General features: G+C 44.6%; 1 protein-coding gene across 1 annotated transcript in view; it reads right to left on the reverse strand.

The window, feature by feature from the left end:
* Lima1 (LIM domain and actin binding 1) overlaps positions 1–27,101 on the reverse strand; it is a 93,866-nt gene that overhangs the window by 47,929 nt on the left and 18,836 nt on the right. The window contains exons 2-3 of the mRNA XM_034516041.2: positions 16,663–16,809; positions 1,583–1,628 (exon numbers count right to left, since the gene is read on the reverse strand). Coding sequence (XP_034371932.1) covers positions 1,583–1,628; positions 16,663–16,781 — 165 coding nt within the window. The 5' untranslated portion in view covers positions 16,782–16,809. The remainder of the gene's footprint in view (positions 1–1,582; positions 1,629–16,662; positions 16,810–27,101) is intronic.

Genomic DNA, 27,101 nt, shown 5'->3' on the forward strand with positions numbered 1-27,101 from the left:
GCTCTGCATGCTTCTGCCTTTGCTCCTCAGCAGTGTAAGCTGGTCACATTAGCCCTTCGGCTACAGCTCCAATCTTCCCAAGGACTCTGCAGAACTTTCTCTTTCTAGTCTTCAATGTCCCAACGTGACTCTTCCTTGGGACATTTACACGCATGGTTCTTTCTGTCTGAATCTTTCCTCTCCTTGGCTCATGACCTCAGATCTGGGTTACTTAAGTCCCAGAAGAGAAGGCCACACCTAAACTACCCTTTGCATCTTCTTCTAGCTGGTTGGTTTTTGTTTTTGTTTTTTTGTTTTTCCCTGAGACAGGGTTTCTCTGCATAGCCCTTGGCTGTCCTGGAACTCAGAAATCCGCCTGCCTCTGCCTCCCAAGTGCTGGGATTAAAGGCATGTGCCACCACTGCTTCTTCCAGCTGTTTTAAGCCAATAATTGCTAACTGACTTTGTGTGTGTATATGTGTCTGTCTGTCTGTCTGTCTGTCTGTCATTATTTCCTCTACTAGAATGAAAATGCCTGAGGAGATGTAATCCATATTTTTAATGTCTAAAACAGTGCTTAGCACATAGTAGGTGCCTTACAAAAGCGTGTTAGCTAAACAGGTAAAATGAGAAGTAGAGGAAATGGGAAACCAGGCAGGAGAGAGAAGGCAAGAGCAGCTGGCCGAGGAGCAGCTAACGGTGCTCTTTGCTTTTGTTCTGTTTTTGTATTTTTGGTTTTTGACAGGGTTTAAAACTCTGTCAGGCAAGGCTGGTCTAGAACTCATCATGTAGCTCAGGTAGGCCTCACACTTGCAGCAATCCTCCTGCCTCAGCTTTCTGAGTGCTAGGATTATTGGCATGACTCACTACCATCAAATGCTTTTTTTTTTTTTTTCCTGTTAATACACCAGGGAGCTCGATTTTGAAATCACAGGAAGATTAAGCTAGAGACCCAGTTAATACCACTCCCCAGAGAGAGCAGACCAACAGGTGAGTGCTAGCCACCCATCTAAACTACGCTCCTATGACATTAAATCCTTCAGAGCAAAGGCCAAGGGACTTCTCTACCTGCGAGTTCAACCTCAGCCTGGGTGCAGAGTTACACTCCATCCTAGAAAAAGAAAGAGGATCTGGCCCAGCTGGAAGTTATAGCAGAGACTGCAGAGAATGAACTGGCAGGGAGCCTGAGGGACCCCGCAGCTAGGAAACGTGCTAACCAGACTGGGCCAGCTTCAAGCAAAGAGCTTAGTGGATGGGCACAACCACACAGTTTCCTTTCAAAGGCAGATCCTTCCTCTTGGAGGCAGGGATGGCGGCACCTGCTCTCATTTGGCGAGCACTTCACTAACCTTACTAAAGCATTTGGCCCTCTTTCCTTTTTTCAGGACAGGAAAGAGGGGTGGGGGGCGTCCAAAAGTAAAACACTGAAACTAGGATTCCCTGTATCTAAGCCAACTTCTCCCAGCAAATGGCCTGCATATCAGACCACCTGGCACAAATGTCCGGTCCAGCTGTCACGGGGTCCAAGCCCCACAGAGGGGCAGGTGGCCAGGCCACACAGACGGCTTAAGTCCCACGTGCCCTGGAACCTCTGAGTACTTACGTTTTTCTTCCTTTCCATGTTTGCTTCTTCGGCTGCTTTCTGGTACCTTCAGAGGGGGAGAGAAAAGATATCTTCAGGTTAAACTTTGCTTTTACCCCTTTTGTTTTTAGAAACCTATTTTGCAGACCTGTTTCTGCCAGTTTCTGCCTTTAACCAAGTCTCCCAGGAGTGGCATAGAATCATAGTGCCCATACCTCATGGGTCCCGGACAGTCGTCACACGCTCTGATGTAACAGGGTGATTGACAAGGGTGAGGTCAAACATGAGAACCCACTGCAGAGCGTATGGCTGCAGGCGGAGCTCAGTTGCTGGAGTGCTTATTCAACACCAACAGCTCTGGTCTCCATCCCCAGCACTGTACAAACTACATATGAACTGGATGTCCTGGCTGGAAGGTCAGGTGTTCAAGGTCATCCTCAGCTACACTGAGTTTGAGGCCAAACTGTACTACATGAGACCAAAAACCAAACAACAAAACCAAAGCCTCTGGAACGAATCAACTAAGAACAATGTTCCGTGAATTCTATTGCACAGACCTCTTCTTCCCACACACAGACAGTGACATCTCTGAAATCTTAGTTGCTGTTGGCATGTCTATGAAGTATTCTCACTACCTGCAATGCCTAAACTTAGACCGAGCTAAGGTGCTGGTCTGAAAGATACAGTCACTCCAGCTCATGTATATGAACGTTTTTGTTCTTCCTTTGAAGAGGGAGGTGTATGCATGTGTGCAGAGATACATATACCCACCAGAGCATGTACAGAGGACTCAAAAGGACACAGGATGTCTTCATCTATTGCTTTGTGCCTTTTCCCTGAGTACCCTGAACCAGTAATCATCCTGTCTCTGTTCTTATCAGCTCTGGGGTCACAGGTATATGGGGTCATGCATGGCCTGCTTATTTTTGCGTTTGCTTGTTTGAGATAGGGACTCTCTATGTAGCCCTGGCTGGCCCAGACTCTCCATGTAGACCAGACTGGCCTTGAACTCACAGAGACCCATTAGCCTCTGCTTCCTGAGTTTTCAGATTAAAGGCACGCACCACCATGCTCGCCGTGTTCAGGTTTTTTGTGGGTTCTGGGGGATCCCAAGAGCATGCAGCGAGAATGTTACTCACTGAGCCCCTTCCCCAACTCCGCCTCTTTTCTTTTTTTAAAACACAAGGTCGAACCTGTGGTCTAATCTGGACTTCAATTTGTGATCCTGTTTCGAGCCCACAAGTACTGGGATCAGCACTACTATACCTGCTGGGCGCAGTGCCAGCACCACACTAGGGAATCACTGTACCCAATGAGCTACAGGTCCAGCAGAACACATTGTATTTAACAAGTAGAAAGAAATATTTTTTCAAAAGCAAGCATGGTACACTGGGGAGGGGATGGGAAATGGGTTCCATCAAACATTGCTGGTAGAAAGGTAAAGCCTCAAAAACAAACAAACAAACAACAAAACAAAAAAAGGCCGGGCAGTGGTGGCGCACGCCTTTAATCCCAGCACCTGGGAGGCAGAGGCAGGTGGATTTCTGAGTTCCAGGCCGCCTGGTCTACAGAGTGAGTTCCAGGACAGTCAGGGCTACACAGAGAAACCCTGTCTCGAAAAACAAACAAACAAACAAACAAACAAAAACAAAAAAAAAAAAAAAAAAAAACCAAAACAAAAACAAAAAAAAAAAAACCAACAAAAAAACCAAAAAAAAACAAAACAAAAACAAAACAAAACAAAACAAAAAAAGGTAAGGCCTCTTTAGAAGGCATTTGTCACCTTCTTGACAAAACTAAACTCAAATGTTAACTTTTATTCTCCGACTTTATCCTTCAGACACTCTTACATAAGAGAAATGATTTCTGCCAGGCCGTGGTGGTGTACGCCTTTAATCCCAGCACTTGGGAGGCAGAGGCAGGCAGATTTCTGAGTTTGAGGCCAGCCTGGTCTACCGAGTGAGTTCCAGGACAGCCAGGGCTATACAGAGAAACCTTGTCTCAAAAAATCAAAAACAAACAAACAAAAAAGATTTCTTAAGTTAGTTCATTTATCATGGCATTAACCATAATAGCTGCAGGGTGAAGACAGGCTGGCTGCCCCGTGACAGAGAGCCAGTAATGAGTGACGGTGTATTATACAGTAGACTCCTTGGAAGTGATAACTCGGACAAAGGGAAAGTGATGATCTGAATGTCCACTGAACTGTAAACTTAAGAATGGTAGATTTTGGGGCCTGGTGAGATGGCTCAGCAGTTAAGAGTTAAAAGTTCTTTAATTAATTAAAAGAGTTAAAATTAATTAATTAATTAATTAATTAAAAGAGTTAAAAGTTCTTTAATTAATTAAAGAAAGTTCTGTATTATAATTCAAACTAGCCCATTCAGGGCTGCAGTGTGGCAGTTGGTCTAGCACTTCAAATACCTGGATTTGGATGAGAGAGAGTGAGAGAGAGAAAGAGAGAGAGAGAGAGAGAGAGAAAGAAAGAAAGAGGGAAAGAAATATCTGAGTAATACATCTACCTACAGGACGAGTCCTTCAAAGAAAAAGAACAGATTGTTAATGAACAACTTAAGTCTATAGGCTGTAAAAAATAATGTTATTATAAATGTCTGCAGTATATCAATACTGCAGCTGCTTTTCTTTATCCTAGCTAGTTCCCCAGTAATGACACAGAGAGTCCAAGATTTATTTGCAATTTAAGAGCACAATAACTAGTCATTATAAGAGCACCGGCTGCTCTTCCAGAAGATCCCTGTTCAGTTCCCGGCACCCATATGGCAGCTTAACTGTCACTAATTGTCTGTCCCCAGGGATCTGACTCCCTCACACATGCAGGCAAAACACCAACACACGTAAAATAGAAATAAGTAAATTTTGCAAAGGAGGGGAGCTCACAATAATTCTTAACTGTAGTTCCAGGTGACCTGTTACCTGTTTCTGGTTTCCAGGCATACATAACATGCTGGTAAAATATGTCCATATAATAAAATAAAAATAAAAAAATAAAAACGTGCTGTGGCATGTAAAGAACATGCTGGTGGGGTCTGGAAACAGTGTTGTCGGCATGTAACACTCCTGTGGCATGTAAAGAACAGGCTGGTGGGGTCTGGAAACAGTGTTGTCGGCATGTAACACTCCTGTGGCATGTAAAGAACAGGCTGGTGGGGTCTGGAAACAGTGTTGTCGGCATGTAACACTCCTGTGGCATGTAAAGAACAGGCTGGTGGGGTCTGGAAACAGTGTTGTCGGCGTGTAACACTCCTGTGGCATGTAAAGAACAGGCTGGTGGGGTCTGGAAGCAGTGTTGTCGGCGTGTAACACTCCTGTGGCATGTAAAGAACAGGCTGGTGGGGTCTGGAAGCAGTGTTGTCGGCGTGTAACACTCCTGTGGCATGTAAAGAACAGGCTGGTGGGGTCTGGAAGCAGTGTTGTCGGCGTGTAACACTCCTGTGGCATGTAAAGAACAGGCTGGTGGGGTCTGGAAACAGTGTTGTCAGCGTGTAACACTCCTGTCTTGCCCAGGTTGCAGTGTGGGAGGAGGAAAGTGAACAGATGTGAGCTAGATTCAGAGACACAGCTAACACCTGCGAACGAGAGGCGGCAAACAGCCAAAGTCAAGGATGAGTCTCCAAGCTGCGCGGGCGGTGGAGCACACCTTTAATCCTCACACTCTGGAGGCAGAGAGGCAGAAGGATCTCTGAGTTCCAGGACAGCTTGGTCTCCATTGTGGGTTCTAGGACAGCCAGGGTTACATAATGAGACCCTGTCTAAAACAACAACAAACCAACCAATCAAACACTCTCAGGCTTCTAAAATAAATCAATGGAAATAATGTTTACCAGGAAGGCAAATTCTGAAGGAAGCAACTTTGGGAACTGGGTTGGATAATTTTGTCAACTTGACCCAAGCTCCGGTTATCTGAGAGAAGGAACTGCCGACTGAGAAAATGCTCCTTTAAGATTTGGCTGTCAGCAAGCCTGTTGAGCATATTCTTAATTTGTGATTGATGAGGAAGGGCCCAGCTCACTGAGGGTGGGACCACCCCTGGGTTGGCAGTCCTGTAAGAAAGCAGGCTGAGCAAACCAGGAGGAGCAAGCCAGTAAGCAGCACCCCTCCATGGCCTCTACATCAGCTCCTGCCTCCAGGATCCTGCCTTGTTTGAGTTCATGTCCTGACTCCCTTCAGTGATGAACAGTGATGTGGAAGTGTGAGGTGAATAAACACTTTCCTCCCCAAGTTGCTTTTGGTCATGGTGTTTCATCATAGCAATAGAAACCCTAACCAGAGCAGAGACCATGAAAAACCAAATGTTCAGTGTCAGCCATGCTAACTGCCCAGTGGGTGGCAGCCATGCTTGTTACATTTACTATGTGTGTGCATGCACACACACGTGAGGAGGTCACAAGACAACTTGCAGGAGTTGATTTTCTCAATCTACTATGTGCATCCTAGAGGTCAAACTCAGATCATTAACCTGGGCAGCCAGTGCCTAGCCATCTTGCTAGTCCAGTAGGAGCCATTTGATGCAAACTTCTGAGCATTGAAGAGAGGCAAGAGCCAGTTATAAACATTTAGGCCCTGTCTGCAGAATGGATAGTGCAAGATGTACAAGACTCAGTGCTGGAGACTTAAGACTTAGCAATCTGGAGAGGAAGAAACTGTTAGATTGGCAAGGGACAGAGGGGCAGGAAAACCAGGGGACTGGCAGAGACTGCAAGGGAAGGGGGAAACGACAAGGGTCATGGGAAGACAAAGGGGAACTTGGGGACACAGATGTTAGTCTTGGTATTGTCTTCCTTGATAAAGAGAACTCAACCTTGGCATCATGACCTCCTTCTCCCCTTCTGTTACTCAGGCAGTCCAGGCTCACTTGAAATGTGGTGTGGACTGCAGGATGGTCTTAAGATGCTAATCTTCCTGCCTTTGTCACCTAAGTGCTGGGATCAACAGCATCATCAACTTCAACCTCCTCAATTATTTAATGGTCTTTTAAATTATTTCCAGTTTTTTTTTTTTTTTTTTTTTTGAGACAGGGTTTCTCTGTGTAGCTCTGGCTGTCCTGGAACTCACTCTGTAGACCAGGCTGGCCTCGAACTCAGAAATCCGCCTGCCTCTGCCTCCCAAGTGCTGGGATTAAAGGCGTGCGCCACCACTGCCCGGCCATTTCCAGTTTTTCAACACTGAAAATAGTGCTTTAGTGAATGTCTCTCTGTGTGCATGCATATATAAATAATTTTTTTTCTCCAACTGAACTAAAAGGCTTAAGAAACTGCCTTAACTAGGAATTGAGAAACACAATGGATTGCAATTAAACTGGAACTTAACACCTGGCCTTGAACTTTTGTCTTCACACCTTGTGACAATCATCTACTGTTTATTACAGCAATAAATCAGTATAGAGAGCCAGACTCATCACACAGGCTTATAGCCAGTGAACTGTTCTCACACTGAGCTTGGTTGAATAAATATTCAGAGATTCCTTTTCCTTCACTGTCCTAAGAGAAGTACAAATTTTAAAATACCAAATACCTTGGTTGTTGCTGCTGTTTTGTTTTGTGAAATAGGGTTTCATGTCCTAACCATGCTATATAGGCCAGGCTGGCCCTCCTACATCCCCCTCCAAGTACTAGGTAAGCACTTAGCTTTGTCTTTTAATTGCTGTCTGGCACTTATGGTGCCTGGTGTCCAAGGAGGCCAGAAGAGGGTATTAGACCACCTTGGACTGGAGTTACAGATGGTTGTGAGCTGCCAAGAGGATGCTGAGAACTGAACCTGTGTCCTCTAGAAGAGCAGCTGGTGTTCTTAACCACTGATCCATCTCTTCCATAGCCCTCCTCCTCCTTGAGATGGTGTTTCTCTGTGTTGTCAAGCTAGACTCGGCCTTCTGGGCTCAACTGACCCTTCCAAGCACAGGCTAGGATGGAGGTTGGTGAGGATCAACAGACCCAACCCTTCTGCAGTGTGCAGAATTAAACCTATGGCCTCACCCATGCCGGGCTAGTGTTCCACACCGGACTTTCTCACCATCTCTGAAGTGTAGTGCCAGAATTCAGGCCTCAGACTTCTTTTGGAAAAGTGGGAAGGGCACTTTGAAGACTCAAGTTGAGGGGAAGAAAAAGAATTTACATTCTCTAAGCAAGACCAAGTGTAGTGGTACTGTATGCAATCCCGGCACTCAGGAAGATCTGTGTCCAAGACCAGCCTGAGCTACACAATAAAATCTGCTCTCAAAAAAAAAAGAGTTCTATACAGTGGTGGTACACACCTTTAATCCCAGCACTTGGAAGGCAGAGGCAGGCGAATTTCTGAGTTCGAGGCCAGCCTAATTTACAGAGTGAGTCCAGGACAGCCAGGGCTACACAAAAAAACCCTGTCTCGAAAAACCAAAAAAAAAAAAAAAAAAAAAAAAAGAGTTCTATAATTAAAATCTCATGCCACATTCTTTCCCAGATTTCCTGTAGTCGGCTGGGACCACAGATGACCATCCCATCCCCCTCCCTCACATATAGAATCTAATCTTGCAACTGTTCATTAATGCACAGCTGTGGGGCAGGCAGCTGACTGAGGACACTAAAATTATCTGGAGAGTAATACCAGTGTCTGAAATATTTCTAAGGCCAGAAAACAGAGTTCCTGAGCTATGACTCTTGCTTGCATGCTTTCAGATAGAGCAAGGGGAACTCTGGACCCAAAGAAGAAAACATGGAAAGTCCCAAGGTTGAGGCAACATATTTTCTCCTGGAACAATTTTACCACTAAAATGTTAAAGAGAAGCAAAAGAGGAAGCCATCAAGAGAGGTCTGAGAGCCTCTTTCATTGTTATTATTAAGTAAGGACACACACATCAACTAAATCCGTACCCCATACCCTCTTTTTTTTTTTTTTTTTTTTTTTGGTTTTTTGAGACAGGGTTTCTCTGTGTAGTCCTGGCTGTCCTGGAACTCGCTCTGTAGACCAGGCTGGCCTCGAACTCAGAAATCCGCCTGCCTCTGCCTCCCAAGTGCTGAGATTAAAGGTGTGCGCCACCACCGCCCGGCACCCCATACCCTCTTTAGCACAGGGATTCAGCCGTAACCAGGAGCCATCAAATGGGGAAGAGACAACTGGAGGCTGAGGGATCGGTGGGCTGGACTGACCAGTTTCTCAGCATGTGAGTGACCTCGTGACCTTTAATCACAAATTCCTTCCAGGCCAGAGTGGGACAAAGGTTAGGCAGGTGTGGTTTCAAACTCTGTCAGCTGCTGGACACTCATTTCAGCGCTATCCTACTCAGAAACTAAAACATAAGTGTACTCAGGGTGGGGCCTGAGCTCAGTCCTTCAGTTTTTCCAGAACTGGCTCTAGAGGATCTTCTGAGGACCTCAGGGAAGATGGTCTAAAAATAACAGGGCTAGATTCCGTTTAACTTCAAAAATATTGAGTCAAACAGGAAACTCGGGCTAAGAAACCAAACTCCGCCAGCTTAACCTTTATCAAGAAAAGAATCGAATCATATGATGCCGAAGCCACAGGGAAGAGGAACCGAAGCTCTTCGAACTGCCATTAACAGGACCTTTCTTATGCCAGGGTCAATGGTTTATAAAGCAGAAATCTAAAAATATACAAATTTATAAAGAGGTAGGTGTGGAGCTATGAAGAGCACGAGACGTAGGCGCTGCTGCCAGCAACTATTCTTCTGTGCGTACTGTAAGATGAATTCCCTTCCTTACCCCAGAGATGGCTTCTCTGTGTAGCTCTGGCTGTCCTGAAACTCGATCTGTAGACCTGGCTGGCCTCAAACTCAGAGCTCCTCCTGCCTCTGACTCCAAAGTGTTGGAATTAAAAGTGTGCACACTGTACCCTGCCCTAATTTTATTTATTTATTTTAAAGTAACTCTTTAAACAAACAAACAACAAAAACATAGTACTCTGTAGCCATCCTTGTATTCCCAAAGGTACAGTAAGTGAACTCTACAATATTAAAGAGGTGTCGGCAGCATGTCTCCATTTAATATGACGCCTAGGAAAGAAATCCAGCCTGAGCCCTTCATTCTTACTGCTGGTCACACTTCTGTATTTTATTACTAAACATGAATAATACTGTGTGTGCGTGTGCGCGTCTGTGTGCGTCTGTGTGCGTGTGTGTGTGCGTGTGTGTGTGTGTGTGTGTGTGTGTGTGTGTGTGTGACGGTTTGTGCCCTGGGAGACTAGAAAAGGGCCTGCTATCCTCTGTGCTGGAGTCAGAGGTGGCTGTGTGCTACTTGATGAGGTGCTGGGAACCAAACTCTGATCTTCTGAAGAGCAATCTGAACTCTTAGCCTTAAAGCCACCTTTCCAGCCCATCTGTCTCATTTCCAAGTCTTTATTTTCTGCTCCCTTGGAATGTCCCCACAAATCAAATGCTATTCATCTCCCCAAACCAGTTCAACTCGTTAAGATAAACGCCCCAGGGGGGAGAAACACTAAACAGAAAGACAAATTCAAATGTTACCTTCAGCCAGTTTTCTCAACTACAAAACAGAGATAAAGCCACTCCTATGCAGGTTTTGTGAGGATCAGAAATACTGTATGTACATTTCTACCAAGAGTCCAGCAGCTGGAAACATCACTCTGTGGAAGAGTGTGTACTTAGCTCATACCAGACATTAGGTTCAAACGCCAGAATCACCATAAACACACAATAGAAGCCCCGTGAGTCGGTTTCGACTAAACGGGCTCAAGACTTACAACTTTGTATCTGCAATTTGTCTTTATAACCTTCACACAGAGGAGATAGGTAACCTACTATTCTGTGGAGAAGGTGACCTATAAGATCCTTTTAAGAAGACCACCAATCCTGACAATGGCGGGCAGGGTGGGGTGGGGGCTTGTGCAGATGGATCTCTGTGAGCCTGGCCAAGCTCCAGGCCAGCTGGGGCTATGCAGAAAAACTGTCTCAAACAACAACAAACCCAGGCTGAAGCAGTTAAGAACATTTTCTGTTCTTGCAGAGGACCCAAACTCGGTCTGTACCACTGACACACTATAGTTTTATAATTCCAGTTCTAGGGGATCCAATGTCTCCAAGGACACAGAATGCATGTTGTACATACATTCCAGCAATGAATGAATGCTACCAAGATGAATGTCACCTCCCAATTTTCTAATGAGTGTCAAATCCTCATGAGAACTGGCTAGATCAGGCAGGGGTAGGGTGAGAGGATACTGAGCAGAGCTGAGAGCTTAGAGAGATTCTCCAGCTAGAGATAAGCTGAGCGCCAGCCAGGGAGACAGCGTTGCCACTGTACAGTGGGAGCCATGTGGAAGTCCCTGAGAACTGCCTGCAGGAAGGGGGCATCTCAGACACACCAGGGACAGAAAAACAGAGGGACTCAGCCTGAGACACTGAGATCGGCATTCCAAATTAGGTTGCTACTAGGTACCCCCCTCGGTCAGGGCAAGCTCCTTAAACCCTGACTGTCACCCCCAAAACACCAAGAATATCTTAACTCCATTTTCTTTCTCCATGCTGTTGTACCCAGGTTTTGATTTTCTCAGCAGAATCAATAGAGTGTTTTAAGTGTTCAAAAACAAACAACAAAGAGAAGTGAGTGTCTGTCATGGGTGTGACCATGTTGGGCAAGGATGTCCTCATGGGGTCCACGTGTAAGGCCAGTGGGAACAGGAGACCAGAACAAGCAGCAGGAGAGGCTCTGACGATGGGACACATTTCCCAAACTCGTCCTTTCAGAGGAGGAAGATGGAGGCAGGGCACAGAGACCGGCTTGAGAAGGAGAGAAGATCAAGAAATTAGGAAGAAATTCTAAGTATAAGATCAATGATGTGAGCCATTGCTAAAAGAACCACTAGTCCCCATGGCAACTAGAAACATGGGGGATCTTACTGTTTTTATTTTTTTCCTCCTGTTTCTCTTACCTTTCTTTGGTTGCTACAATTTCTACATTTGGAGGAAAGAAGAATGATTAATATATTACACAAGGAAAATATGCTTTACCTAAAGTGACAGACACACTCTCAATGGGGAACAGCAAAACAAAAATGAAGCTGGGGGCTGGAGAGACGGCTCAGTGGTTAGGAGCACTGGCTGCTCTTCCAGTGGTCCTGAGTTCAATTCCCAGCAACCACATGGTGGCTCATAACCATCTGTAATGGGGTTCGTGTCCTCTTTCGGTGTGTCTGAAGACATAAAATAAATAAAAACATCGAGAGAGAGAGAGAGAGAGAGAGAGAGAGAGAGAGAGAGAGAGAGAGGAGAGAAAGGGAGACTAGTGACCGCTGAAGTCAGCAGCTTGGCTGGAGTCTGGCACACACTCAGTCGATGGAGGGAGGGAGAGGGAGAGAGGCTGTCAGTGGCTCAGTAATATGCAGGTCTCACAGCACAGGCTCAGGCTTTAAAACTGGAGATGACAGAAGATGGGAGTTGGTACTGGAGATGCAAGAGAGTTGCCATTGTGGCTTCTGGCCCTAGAGCATTTCAGGGACAGGTGCAGAAAGAGCAGGCAACCACTACACAGACACATGACTCAAGTCTTGAGAAAGCCAAGCATAGTTAACCACAGGTGGGGCTGAGGAGGGAGAAAAAGTGTGTTGGGGGGGTGTGGAGCAGCTTCCCTGCAGAACAGGGGGTTTCCCAAGCCCATCAATCATATCCCCGCACTGTCTCGTATTCCTTTGCTTTCTTCCCATTCCTGGTAGCCCCCCACACCCCAACAGCTTTCACTTGAGTTCCCATGAAAGCCCCATCCATGCTACCAACCTCTCACTGTGCCAATAAATTTTTCGTGCTGTTGCCAGAAGCACCTTAGGAAAGCGCAAGTCTCATCTTGTCGGTCTCCCTGAAGGAAAACTTCCCATTGCATCTTGCTGTTAACCCAACTAAACCCCAGCCTCTGCACAGCGTTCGAGCTTACCATCTGGCCTAACTGAACTGTGAGCGCTGGCTGTCCTATTCCTGCGTCATGTGAGCCTGCTCTCCATGCCTTTCCTTGTGCCCCTTCCTCTACCCTCAACTTTCATTCTGCAAACCCACCTCCTCTATCATCTCCCTGAGGATAAAAAAACAATATACTTAGGTTAAGAGGTAGAGAGGCAGGAGTTCAAAGTTATCCTCAGCTACAGAGCCAAGTTCAAGGCCTGAGCTGGAAGAGAGTTTGTTTAAACAAAACAAACAAAAGAAAGCCCCCTGAGACAGCTTGGCCCCACTGCAGACACACAAAAGAGTTTTTAGAAAGGCCTAAGAAGCCAGGCAGTGGTGGCCCACACCTTTAATCCCAGCACTTGGGAGGCAGAGGCAGGCGGATTTCTGAGTTCGAGGCCAGCCTGGGTCTACAGAGTGAGTTCCAGGACAGCCAGGGTTACACAGAGAAACCCTGTCTCGAAAAAAACCAAAAAAAACCCAAAAAAAAACCAAAAAAAAAAAAAAAAAAAAGGCCTAGGAAGCCCACAGAAGATGGTTTAAAAACATGTTCAAGGGAGCTGGGCTTGTAGCTAAGGTGGAATGCTTGCCTGGAATACATGAGCTTCTGGGGTACAATCCCTAGGACTTAAAGAAGACAAGTGCCAGACAAGGTGTTGAGCAGAGATGGGAAACTAGGTGTTCAGCCTAGTTTGGTAATGAGGTCTAAGACCCTGTCAAGAAAGAAAGAAAGAAAGAAAGAAAGAAAGAAAGAAAGAAAGAAAGAAAGAAAGAAAGAAAGAAAGAAAGAAAGAAAGAAAGAAAGAAAGAAAGAAAGAAAGAAAGAGACACGGTTTGAAATATCTTTGACATTCCTCCCACCAGAAGGTGGAGCCAAATTCCACCCCCCTTCCTCCAGAATAGGAGCCAGCCTTAGTGATTCACATCTGAGAATATGGCCACCAATAAATAGAGTATGGCTTCTAAGCCCATGGTCCGGAGCAGGCACAGAGCTTCTGGCTCCTCCCTTCTTGCACTCCCTCCCTCTAGACGTTTGCCTTTGGAACCCAGCCACCAAGCCAAGCAGTCACATGGACTAGCCATGCGGAGGTGTTCCAGCCCTGGCTCCAGCTGAGATCCCAGACAACTTCCTGATTTGTGAGTGAATGAGTGAGTTTTCAGATGTCTGAGGCACCCAGCCTGTGAGCCGCCCAGCTGATGCTAAGTTGAGAAGAGACAAGCCCAACTCAGATAGTTACAAACTAAACACCGTCATTCATTGCTTTATGCCTCTCAGTTTTAGAGATTTACCGAGGCTGGATGTGATAGGCCAACTTGCACTGTTAAGTTCAGCCCTAGAAGGATGAGGTTCTGGCTGGTCTGGAATTCTTTTTATTTTTAAATTTATTTTATTTTATATGTATGGGTGTTTTATACATATGTCTGTGGACGATGTGTGTGCCTGGTGTAGGTAGAGGTCAATAGAGAGTGTCCACCTGGAACTAGAGTTACACATCACTGTGAGCTGCCCAGTGGGTGTTAGGATTTGAACTCAGATCCTCTGGAAGAGGTGTCTCCCTAACTCCTGTTCTGGAATTCTTTATGTAAACCTGACTGGCCTTGGGTTTGCAGAGATCCTCCTGTCTTTGTCTTCCAGCTGCTGGGATCATAGATCTGCATCATCGTGCTCTCAATAAGCTGTTCAGATTGGTCTTAAACTCACTTTGCAACCCTGACAGACCATGAAGTTGGAATCCTCCTGCCTCAGACTCCCAAATACTTGGGGTTACAGATCTCTGACACTAGGCCATGAATTTTGGGTTTTGAGACTGAGTCTTGCTATACTGTAGCTGGTCTTTGCTACATTGTGGGTCCTTCTTCTTCCCACCCTTTATCCCCACCCCCTTAATACTAGATAGGAGAGAAAGGAGGATACAGGAAAGAGAGAGAGATGGAGAGAGAGAGAGAGAGAGAGAGAGAGAGAGAGAGAGAGAGAGAGAGAGAGAAAGATTCCTGAATCTAATTTCTTTCCTTTTGTTTCTTCTACTAACAAATTGCAACAAACTCCCCTGAACAAACAACCCAGCCTGCCTCTCTAGACCCTAGCATTTATATACTCTCTGAATTCCAAATATTACACAATCACAGGAATTATCTACAGCTGGTAAAACCACACCTCTGCTAGAGTATGAGACAAACCACAGTCATCTGCTGCAGGCAGTCCAAGCGGCCCCAAATCCCCACACCTGGGATTAAAACGAAACGTATTCTTATAATATTTTTGTGTTTTTTAAGAGAAACCAAAACTCCAGAACTGTCATTAAACTATATAGCTAACGTTGGCCTCGAAATAGTGATCCTTGTGCCTCAGCCTCCTGAGTGTGGGAGTGTAGGCACCTGCTACCATGTATGTCAAGACTTTTTTAAAAAACAGAAATGGGACACTGTATCATTAATAACTACTCTAATGAGTCATTCTTTTTAAAAGCTGAAAATTGTATTTCTTTTGTTTTCTCTGTGTGTGAATGTGTGTGTGTCTATGTGAATGTGTGTGTGTCTGTGTGAATGAGTGTGAGTGTGTGTGAACGTGTGAGTGTGTGTGTATGTGTCCATGTGAATGTGTGTAGGTACACACATGCTATGACCTTCAGGAGTTGTTTTTCTCCTTTCACTATCCAGGGTCCTGGATCTTGAACTCAGATCATCAGGGTGTGTGACACGTGCCTTTTTTACCTGCTGAGACATTTATCAGCCAGTCCCTTCATAATCTTTAGATCTGGAAAGTAGGTGGGCCTAAAGTAAACTGTCAAGTCTCTGAAGTCTGGTATTAAGACAACAGCTTTCATCTTCCAATGTCTTCTCTCAAGTGTGTGGTTTTTTTTTTTTTTCTTCATGTGAGTTTCTGACAGAAAATTGCAGCAAGAGAGAATACAATATGAGACAGGACAGACAGACTGACTCTTGTCCCCGCTGCACTCCATTATCTCAAAAGTCTAAAATATATTTCTCATCTGGCCCTTTAAGAAAACGAGAAAACATTTGGCTGCCAGGTATGGCGGCCAGTACTGGGGAGGCAGGGGCAAGTAGATCTTTGAGTTTGAGGCTAGCCTGGTGTACAGAATGAGTTCTGGGATAGCCAGATAATGGTCTCTGTTAATCCAGTGTCTCTGTTGGCTTAGCGTGAAGGCAAAGGCAACCTACAAATGAATGCCTGTGTCTCACTAAACCCTCATTTGCTAAACCCTGCTCTCAGACCCTTGAAATGCTGCAAGTATAACTGAGACCCTGAATTGTAAATGTTATTTCAACTCTTACAGGTGGGGAATGTAGCTCAGGGACGGAGCACACAGCAGCTAGCGTGTACAAGGCTCCGGGCATGACCTTTAGCACTGAAAAATAAAAGTTATACTGTTTTTTCACAGAGAATGGTGGTTTACACCAAAAGATGCAGTATTGAGGAGGCTGAGACAAGAGTTTTGCTCATGAGTTGGAACCCAGTCTGGGATACACAGTGAGTTCCAGATCATCAACCTGGGCTACAGAGTAGGGAGGGGAAATCTTGTAAAACAAAACCAAGAATGAGCTTGGAGGCTCATCCCTATAATCCCAGGGTTAGAGGTTTCAGAGTTCAAAATCATTCTCAGCTACAGTGGGTACAAGGCCAGCCTGGGCTGCAGGAGATCCTGTCTCAATATAAACAAACAAACCAAGAAATGAACAAAGCAAAACAAAGCCACTCCTAGATGGCTCCTGCCCATGACAGACTCTCGTCTCTCCTCGGAACCTCATTCCATGGCTTTTGGATTTGGTAACAGTTTGCTTTATAAGTTTGTTTTTTTTTTTTTTTTTTTGCTTTTTTAGACAGGGTTTTTCTGTGCAACAGTTCTGGTTGTCCTGGACTCTGTAGACCAGGCTGACCTGGAACTCACAGAAATCTCCCTGCCTCTGTCTCCTGAGTGCTGGGATTAAAGTTGTGCTCCACCATGCTCGTCTCTTATATGTATCTTTTGTGTTTATAACCTTTTCTTTCCCTCAATTAAATAAAAATTCAAAGACAGAGGAGGTGCCTTCCGATTGCTACCATTCTTTCCTCTATAGCAGCCTGTAGGGTGCATAAAATCCAGGGGTGCTCATCCAGCCATCTGGCATCACTTCACCAATTTTCCTGACAGGTGGTAAATCTGCTCAAGGCAGATGGTCCTTTTGGACCAAGGTCAGCACTTACTTGGAGAATATTTCCACAATTGCAGATGACTTGTTCTTGTTGACAAGAGAGAGCTCTTTGGCTGTTACTCTCAATGACATGGACGTCCACTGTCGTCTATTAAACGGAGTCGATTCCATCTTGTCTACAGTCTGAGACACCTGTGGGCTAGAGAAAGGGAGAGAATATTTAGGACAGATCCCCAGCCCTCAGGGATGGGCGGGTGGCCCTGTGAGCCAAGCAAGAAGAGCCCAAATCAACAGATCTCACTCCTCTGCTGCTTTCCCCACGTTCATGTGACCTCCGTCAGTTGAGTCAGGATCCTTGGGGTACAGTTTCCTGTAAAAGGAGGTCACAACAGATAATCTCTGAGGCCCCATTCCAATTCTATCGTTTTATCACTGACCCTACTGTGCAAGAAGCAGTTGGCCTTTTTCTGAACTTAAGTTGGTTCCAAAGTCACATTAGGAGTGAAATCGTCCCCTCTTTGGAATACCATCCCGGGAGAGATAGAATCAGCATCTCAGAGTGAAGCCCAAACTAGGCTCTGCCGAGTCCACAGGGTTTCAGGTCTCTGTCTCTCCTTCCTTTGTTTCTTCCTTCCTTCTTTTTTCCCTACTCTCTCTCTCTACACACAGGAACACTGACCACTGTTACTCAGGAGAGATGGGAGGTTGCATGGCGTAAGAGAAGGCGCTAGCTCTGGAGGCACTGCAAGTTTGTTACTTTGAACTGATTCTAACTGGGGCTGGCATTCTGCTCAGCAGTGAGAGTGTGCCTAACATGGGCAAAGCTCTGGGCCCCAGCACTGCAAAATAGACAAATACAGAATACTTTAAATTGGTAGTCTTAAGTACAAAACCATCAGACTTGAATGTGGCAACCCGGGCCCTAAGGAAGAAACTCGGTTCCCTCTCATAGGTAGACTGTAGCTTGACATGTTTAGATTTCTGTGTTTAAGTTGGAGTGCGTGCCTACGGAAGCCAAGGATCAAGAAGGGGGCCATGAGCCGGGCGGTGGTGGCGCACGCCTTTAATCCCAGCACTTGAGAGGCAGAGGCAGGTGGATTTCTGAGTTCGAGGCCAGCCTGGTCTACAGAGTGAGTTCCAGGACAGCCAGGGCTACACAGAGAAACCCTGTCTTGAAACTCCACCCCCACACACACACACAAAAGAAGGGGCCATGAGAGTTCCGAGTGAGTGTGTGGTAGGGGAAGTCTTTGGTGGGCGGATAGTAAAATGCATGGAACATGGAAGTAATGTTGAGGAATACCACAGGTAGAAAGATTTAAACGGTGATGGGTTGTAGGGAGAGAGGAAATGTGAGGTGAGGAAGAGTGTCAACCAAAAGGCGAGCCTACTACTTCAGAAACTAAGCAATAGTTTGAGTGGAGGTGCTCTGCATGGGTGAGCAATGCTGGTCCCAGAAGACACAGGATTTTGTTTTGTTTTGCTTTTAATTTTAATTTTATGTGCATGAACGGTTACTTCGCCTACATGTATGTCTGTGCACCATGTATATGCCTGGTGCCTGTGGAGGCCAGAACAAGACATCAGAGCTCCTGGAACTGGAGTTCCAGACAGACGTGAGCTGCCATGTAGGTGTTGGGAATCGAACCTGGGTCCTCTGCGAGAACAGCCAGCACTCTTAACCTCTGAGCCATCTATCCAGCCCCAGGAAAGCATAGGTTTTAAATGAAAACCCCAGTGCCGGTACTGAACACATCCCTAGAAGTAATGGTTAAGGAGTCCCCAGAAGCACCCAAAACAACACAGGCTATTCCTGCTGCTCTTAGTTCCCACTTGAACTAACCAATACCATACACTTTGGATGCAGGTCACAGAAATCAAGGTAGAACTGAGTGAAAGCTGCCTCCCTGCTGGCTAGCATCCATAGTTCTGAAAGGAGCTTTGCAGACCACTGGAAGAGAAATGTCATCAACCTGTCTTATCAGGTTATGGAGCCTGTGTGCTACAATACCAACATGCTAGGCAGGATATGTCCACCCATGTTACAGGGCAAGACTGTGTTTGGTGGGGGTGGGTTAACCAATCACTTCCCGGTTGGATCTGAGGCCTACTCCACAGGAAGGAATGCATGTATGCTATAAACTTGGCCAAAAGCCTATGACTGGGCCCTAGAGGGGAAGGCACTACTGATGTGTTGCTAACTGGACAAGTTGATGAACTGCCACAGAGCAGTGCTGGTATTGATCTGGGTCACAGCATCTTCTATTTACAATGGTTAAGGCAGAGACTTGTCAGAGTGTTGAGGATAAGTGAGTTTGGAGTACAGTCCTCAGCCCTAGACGGGACCCTGCAAGAGGCACAGAGTATAAGAGCCATAGGACAGACAGCAGTGCCACAAAATGCGTCTTCTGGACGTAATGTCTCTCACAATCATGAGCACACAGAAGCTGTGGTCACCTGAATAAGACCTACACACCAAAAGAAAGGACATGGAACTGGGGAGATGATTGAGTAGGTAAAGACACTTGCTACCAAGCTTGACCACCTCAGTGCTATCCCTGGGACCCACATGGTGGAAAGAGAGAGATGACCTCCCAAAGTTGTCCTCTGCCTACTGCAAGCAGGCTACTGCCATGCACATGCCCCTTCCCAATACAGCCGAAGAAAAGCTGATTGATCGATTGACTAATAAGATACAACCAGGATAGGAACTGATTGGGAAGAAGCAGAGACCCAGTAGGAGTTGGAGGATGAGGAAGGGTGACCTGGTAAGTATGATCATGATACATTGTATCAAGTCATGTATGATCATGATACATTGTATCCAGTCATGTAACTGTGAAAATGTTTCAACTTCTCTTTAGCTTTAGCATCTTCAAATGAAAAACAAGGATAACATTTGTCTTTCTAGGATTTTATTGTAGATTTTTTAAAATTTTTATTTATTTATTTTATGTAGATGAGTATGCTGTAGCTGTCTTCAGACGCACCAGAAGAGGACATCGGATCCCATTACAGATGGTTATGAGCCACCATGTGGTTGCTGGGAATTGAATTCAGGACCTCTGGAAGAGCAGTCAGTGTTCTTAACCACTGAGCCATCTCTCTAGCCCCTTTACTGTAGATTTAAGGAGATAATATATTTTAAATATTAGACATACTTTAGTGTTGTGACGAATATTTTAAGTATAATGTACTACCATTGGCTCTTATAATTATAAAGCCTTTTAAATGACTGGGTAAAGTATATATTTAAATTAAGAGGGTAAATCCTCTACACTTAAGGGATTCTAGGAATCCCTTCAAGCTGTAGAACACACAAAGTGTACCCCTGACACTACTCAGTTCCCACCTGCTAACCTAGAGGTGGGGTTTTCTTGCCCTAGTAATTACCAAAGGAGTTCCAACCTTTGTCCAGAAGAGGTGAGATCAGAAACAAGTTAATACTTCCTTATTTGAATAGGGAAAAAACCCCACAGATTAAACAGCTTTTCTCTTGATAACCACAGAGCAGGACTGATCTGTAATTGAATCATTAGAACTGTTCTCATCAGCCATGAAAAGAGCAGAATACAGTGTGCTGGACTAAGCACTCAGATCACCTTCTCCCTCCATCCCCACAGGTAGTGTGCTGTTCTTCCAATTAAAGCCTTCTCTGAAAATAACAGATTTGCTTTTGACAACTTAATTCTCATGTTAGAAAGTAGCATCGTACACAGCAATGCAAACGAGCCTATATGCAAGAAAGACATATTTTCAAGTACAATTGTCTCTACCACTTAAAGCTTGTGTTTTTTTTCAAACCTAGATTTAAAAAAAAAAAAAATCATGACAATAGGATGAATAAGATGAAGAGGAGATGACATTCATACAGAATAGGTCAACAATAAGTGTGAAAGCTTTGAACATATATGTTTCTCACTCATGTGACCTCAACCTGAGTATGCCAGGTGACATATGTGCACACGTGGGTCTTCGCTGCCCAGCTTATAAGTTGACAGACTTACCAAGCATCGTCAGCATCTTCTCTAACGAGAAAAAGGCAAGAGAGTGACATGTAATTCAGCTGAGTGTCAAGACCGGAAACCACAGCAGTCGCCCTTCAAGCCAAATTTAGAAAATATTGACCAACACTTTAAGACAACATTTGGGAAGATTCTGCTTCCAGTGTGGGTGGTTGTCAGTCCTTTCACAGTGAATCATTATGGATAAAGGAAGAAAGAAATAAACAAAGTATGTTCTCAAAGCTGTTCATAAAAAAGGAAATGCAGAACCAGATGTGGCAGTACAAGTCCATAGTCCCAGCTATGTTTGAGGCTGAGGCAGGAATGCTCGAGGCTTGCTTGGGCAGCCAGGTAGGGGACTACGCAGAGTACATACGTCACCAGCAGTGCCCCCAGGCATTCTTATACTAGGGTCTTACTAGTTAGGTCTTTCTGGCTGGCCTCAAACTCACAAACTCCTGCTTCAGCTTTCCAAACGCTGGGATTACAAGCATTTGCCATTAAGTCTGGATGTATTATCTGGAGGATTAGAGATGATAATTTAAAAAAAGAAAGCAATTCCCAAGCTTGTGGTTTTAGGTAGTGTGTACCCTAAAAACTGAACAGAAAGCTCCTCTCCAAAGAATGCTCATGATTTATTGACTCTGCAGCCATCTGCACAATCACAGCACAAGGCGACGGTGTGGTTAGAGGCGATGCATACCTCTGGCTCGGTGGGAGGAAAAGACATTGGCTTGACTTGGGATTTGCAGAATGGAAAGAATTTGAAAGTGAGGGCAGGGTGGGGGGGGGGGGTAGTGAATCTGAGGGGGAAGCGCAGCGCTAGTGTCTGAGGAAGAGAGATTCCAGGCAGAGACGGACAGAAGGAGGCCAGGCGGGGAAGAGTTTTGAAAACCACGCCGAGGAATTTGGGCCGTAATCCAACAGTGGAGAGAAGTAGCCTGTGGGTGAACAGAGATGGAGTCTAATCCTTGTATGGATGACCTTTAAGGCAAATAAAAATTTCCCTCAGCTTTAACATTCACATCTGTAGGACAAGAGATCTATCATGCACCATAGTCTGCGGCGGAGCACAAAAAGTTTCTGGAAAGACCAGACATATGTGAACAATATGTTCTATAAAGCTATTATTTTCGCTGACTGTGTGATGCACGCGTATGGTGGTGATGGCGATGTTCCTTGCTACCGCGCCCAATGTTTGTCGGGTTCAGCAACAGACAACATGCTGACTGCTAGGAAGGAAGACCACTTTAATTCATTCCTGGACCACCTCGCTGCAAACCTAGAACCAGTTAGTTTTCAGTGAGGGAACAGTGAGCCAGCACAATAGCTCAGTGAGAAGAGGCATGTTCTACCAAGCCTGATAACCTGAGTTTAAGCCCCAGGATCTACATATTAGAAGACGAGAACTGATTCCTGCAAGCTGACCTCTGACTTCCACACCTGTGTCAAGGTGCACATGCACTCGAGCATGCGAACATAAACGTGATTAGAATTTACTAAAAACAACAGTGACAGCTATAGATTGCTCCCTACACACCAGGATTCTGCATTAGTGGAATAAAACCAACAGAGAACCAAAAATATTTTCAGAAACTTGCATATGCAAGGTACGTTAGTGCATGCCTGCCTATATTCTCAGTACTCAGGAAGCTGAGGCTGGGGGATAGTCATGAGTTTAAGGCCAGTCAGACCTGTCTCAAATAAAATAAAAAAACCATCAAAGAAACAAAACCAAGAAAAAGTGTTGCACCTACACTGAATGCACAGACTTGGGTCGTTATCCCATGATCAATATACACAACTATTTGACCAGCACGTGTCATGCTAGCTGTCATAAGTAGTCTAGTGATAGTATGGAGTGCACACAAGTTATGTGTAAACATCACGCTATTTTTATAAAGGGATTTGAGCATCTACAGCCCCAAAGACTTCAAGGGACAGCTGTTTATTATGAGGATGGTGAGCATCCCTACTTCTGAGAGAAACGAGTTACTCCTGGCCACTGTACACACCCCGTTCTAAGCAGGGATCTCAGCTATTATAGGCTTAAAGGTGTAGTATTGCTCTTCAGCCATGCAGTCTTTCTAGATGAGACTCTTTTTCAGACTCCCAAACGCATCCTCTTAGGTCATATTTTATGATAATAAATATATATTATAATATATATTATAAATATAAAACAAATGTATAAAATATATACATAATAAAATATATCTATATGTACATATAGATATATTATATGTAATATATATTATATGTAATATATATATTATATGTAATATAATAAAAATATTTTACATAAAACTATAAACATATATATCACTAAGCCATATCTCCAGCCCTTATTCAAACTCTTAACATAAATGCAAATCATATGAAAAAATGAAGCCTTTATAAGTTGAAGCCAGCCGGGCAGTGGTGGCGCACGCCTTTAATCCCAACACTTGGGAGGCAGAGACAGGCGGATTTCTGAGTTCAAGGCCAGCCTGGTCTGCAGAGTGAGTTCCAGGACAGCCTGGACTACACAGAGAAACCCTGTCTCGAAAAACCAAAAAAAAAAAAAAAAAAAAAAAAAAAAAAGTTGAAGCCAGGTGTGGTATTACAGGCAAGCCCCTGTAATACCAATACAGAAGGTAGAGACAGGAGGATCATGAGTTTGAGGACGGTCCAGTCTGAGTAGTGAGATACTGTCCTTGTCACCCAAATAATCCTATAAACAAGCAAGAAGCTTCATCTACCACACATAAAAGGCTCACTGTTTTATTATTCGAAGACATAACAGACAAGTCTATAGGCATGTTGGGCTAGTCACTACCACTGTTGCTGGGAGAACTTTAGCCAGCTGTCTGTAGAAATATGTATCTAGACAATAGAATAATTGTAAAGCCAACCAAATTCCCAGAGTCAACAAGGATGTAGACGTTTGTATCAGGACAGAGTCACTTCAGGAGCATGTGATCCCTCTTTTATCTCCTTTTATGGATATTTTGTATAGAAAAGTGGCTGTGTTACTAAGAAGCAGATTCACTTGTGGAACTGCTAAGGGAAGGATCAGGAATAAGGTTACATTTGCTGAGCAGTTTGCACTAAGTGTTTATATTTATTTACTGAGTCAGGCATTACCAGGGCAGGGGTAAAATAAGAAAGCAAACAAGCTCTCTCAGACACAATCTTTCCCACTTCTGCCTAGGAGCTGGGAAAGTAACTGTTGCAACCTTCCAGCTGGCCTTTTTCTCCACCCCTCACCTTGTGCTAGAGATTGAGCCCAGGGCCTTGAATGTGCAGGACAAAGGCTCTACCACTAAGCCACAGCATCCAGGCCCCTGACAATTCATCTTCCCCAGACCCTTGGCTTGTCTCTATCCCCAGTTTTGCCCTTCTACCTAAGATGTGAGCTTTCTGATGACTATGTTTCTATATCTATAAGTACATGTCTGAACTCACACATAGCTTTTTAAACTACTTTTTATCTTAAGCTTTTTCCTCTCACACTCACTTTTCTTCTACAGTACAGTCAGACTACAGTCCTCACATGCTCCACTTGGTCATCGTCCATCCATTGCTCTGGCCTGACTCCATCCCCAGCCATTTCCTGAAGACCACTGAAGAGATCTTATGATCAACACAAAGACCACAGACCAGTCCTTGCCTTTAATTCCAGCACTCAGGAGGCAGAGACAGGTGAATCTCTGTATGTGTGATACCAGCCTGGTCTACAGAGTGAGTTCCAGGACAGCCAGGGCTACACAGAGAAACCCTGTCTCCAAAAACAAACTAAAACCAAAAAACCCAAAACCAAAAAGCCAGGGCCATGTTGTAGCTGTTTTTGCCTCTGCCTCCTGGGGGCTAGGATTAAAGGCACACTTTAGATCTTACTATCTTGTCATCTCCTGGGCTAATTAGTCCCCTAATTTTGAAATTATCTTTTTAATGGTGCTCTCCTGACTCAAATCATTCTCATTATCTCACAGAAGCCTCCCGGCCTCCACTTGGCCTCGTGCACAGCATCACTCAAGGCTCAGTTTCTCTTCTCTTTAAACTCTCACCTTGGCCCTCGAGAAGGCTCAGCGGGTGAAGGCATTGGCTTGATGGCTTGAGTGGAATCCCTTGTAACCACATGGTGAAAAGGTGAAAAGAGACAGCGAAGTCTTAGAAGTTGTCTTCTCATCTCCAGACACATATTCAGCATGCATGCATGTAGCATGGTACATACGTGTACACACACACACACACTAAATACTAAAAGTAACAATTGATCATCACATCAAACAGTCTGTTGTTGTTTAGCTTTGGTTAAGCTAAATACATATATATATATATATATATATTTATATATATTTATATATATGTGTGTGTGTATATATACATATATATATATATATGAATGAATGGGTGTCTTGCCTGCATCTATTTATGCACACCGTATCTGTGCGATGCCTGAGCAGGCCAGAAGAGGGCACCTGATCCCCTGGAATGGGAGTTTCAGAGCGTTTCAAGCTGCTGTATAGGTGTAGGGAACCAAACCCAGGTCCTCTGGAACAGTAGCCAGTGCTGTGAACCACTGAGCCATCTCTCCAGCCTCTAGTCGGTTGTTTTATTTTATTTTATTTTATTTTATTTTTTTATTGAGACAATCTCATTCAGTTTAGGCTGGCATTGAACTTGCTATGTAGCTGAGGCTAACTGAATTCCTGACCCTCCTCTCTTCACCTCCCAAGTGCTTGAATTACAGCCCCTAGCTAATCGCCATAACCAGCAGGTATCTGGACTGTCAATGATGGACCTCAGGCTCTGAAGTCACCAATTAGAATCAGCTATTTGCATAGACTAGTGCTTTCAGGGGAAACAGACTGAAACACACAGCTTGTTTACTAAATAAATCATTGCAAACTATGAGAAAGCAGTGAATACAGCAGCAGACATGTCCTTAGTGCTGAACTCAGAGCAGCTTGTCCCAGTCAGCGCTGTTGACATAACTCAGGTGTTTCCTCATAAATGCTAATGAATAAGTAACTATGGCTCTGACAGAAAACAAAGTCAAGGTGTGACCAGAGAAACCAAAGGAGTTAAGATGAGAAACGAGAAATGAAAGAGAAAGGAACTTTTAATTCAGTAGGTCATAAACTTAAGTATACACAAGAATCACCTAGGAAACTTGTTTAAAATACTGACTTTTGGGTTCTTTCCCATGATTCATCAAGTTGGAGAAGAGCCTTGGGTTAATCCCCAGCTCTTAGAGAAGGGAGGGAAGGCAAGGGAAAGAAAAATACACAAAAGTAAAAGCGAAAGGAAGAGACAGCTCTTCCTCACCACCCGGAGAGTTTCTGCCATCTTTGTGCATAGGCTGGGACAGGGAAGGAGCCCGGCAGACAGCAATCTACAGCCGGAAAAAGGATTAATAAAAGACAAAAATAAAATGTAGAGGTAGAGTGCTCACCTAGCATGCATAAGGCCTATGTTCAACCCCCAGGACTGAACATCAAAACAAAATATTAAATTAACAAGCAACTGAGTTGGCCTGCGACCTCTGGCACTCGGTCAGGCCCATGTTCTTCATGGCAAGCCACAATGGCGGAGCCAGGTGAGAGCTCACAGCAAGTACTCGGTTCCTTTGGGCTTCTCCCATTTTCTTTCTTATAACAACTGATCATCAAACACCAAGAGTTATGAGATTTTATTCTAACATCAGTGTCCTCCTGGCCTATTTCTCAAGTTCTCTCATGCGAGCCAAACCCATATGACCCCATGGTGCCAGAGATGGCAAAGATTTACAAAACAGAGAAATACAAGCCACTCTCTTAGGAAGGACTAGGGAGCGTGTCCTGCGATGGGTCCTGGGAATCAGAATAATCTGCTTTGCAGCTGGAATAGACTTTAAATTACAATTTAAAAATCAAACCAGGAAGGTAACAGGCTTGGGCTCTAATCTTGCCTGTGCCACTAATTAGCCAAGTGACCTAGGAAGACACCTGTCTGGGCCTTCTCCTCCCTCTTGTGTAAGACAAAGAGACTCACAATGGCCTAATGTTTTTCTGACTCCAGGGTACAATTAGTGAGTTTCAAAACCAGTTTTAGGAGTCAGAACCAGCATGCTTTGCTCTTGCTTTTGTTTTTGCAAAGCTGAGTACTGAACCCAGAGCCTCCAGCACACTGTGTATTCACTAACTCAGTGAGAAAGCTCACTGGGTTACAGCCTCAGCCCATTTATTTGTTTTAATAAAAAAGAATAGAACATTGTAGCAAACACTTCAGTGTTAAATTATACTAAAAATAAACATCCTTAAAAAAAAAACCACTCTTGTTGAGCTATTTGTGTGTGTGTGTGTGTGTGTGTGAGAGAGAGAGAGAGAGAGAGAACTGGGTAGGAAGATAAAATATTTCTTTTCTTCTTTTTCTTTTATTGTTTATTTGTTTGTTTGAGGTAGGGTTTCTCTGTGTAGCTCTGGCTGTCTTGGAACTCACTCTGTAGACCAGGCAGGCTGTG

Source organism: Arvicanthis niloticus, chromosome 13, assembly GCF_011762505.2.
Source record: "Arvicanthis niloticus isolate mArvNil1 chromosome 13, mArvNil1.pat.X, whole genome shotgun sequence".
NCBI lineage: Eukaryota > Metazoa > Chordata > Mammalia > Rodentia > Muridae > Arvicanthis > Arvicanthis niloticus.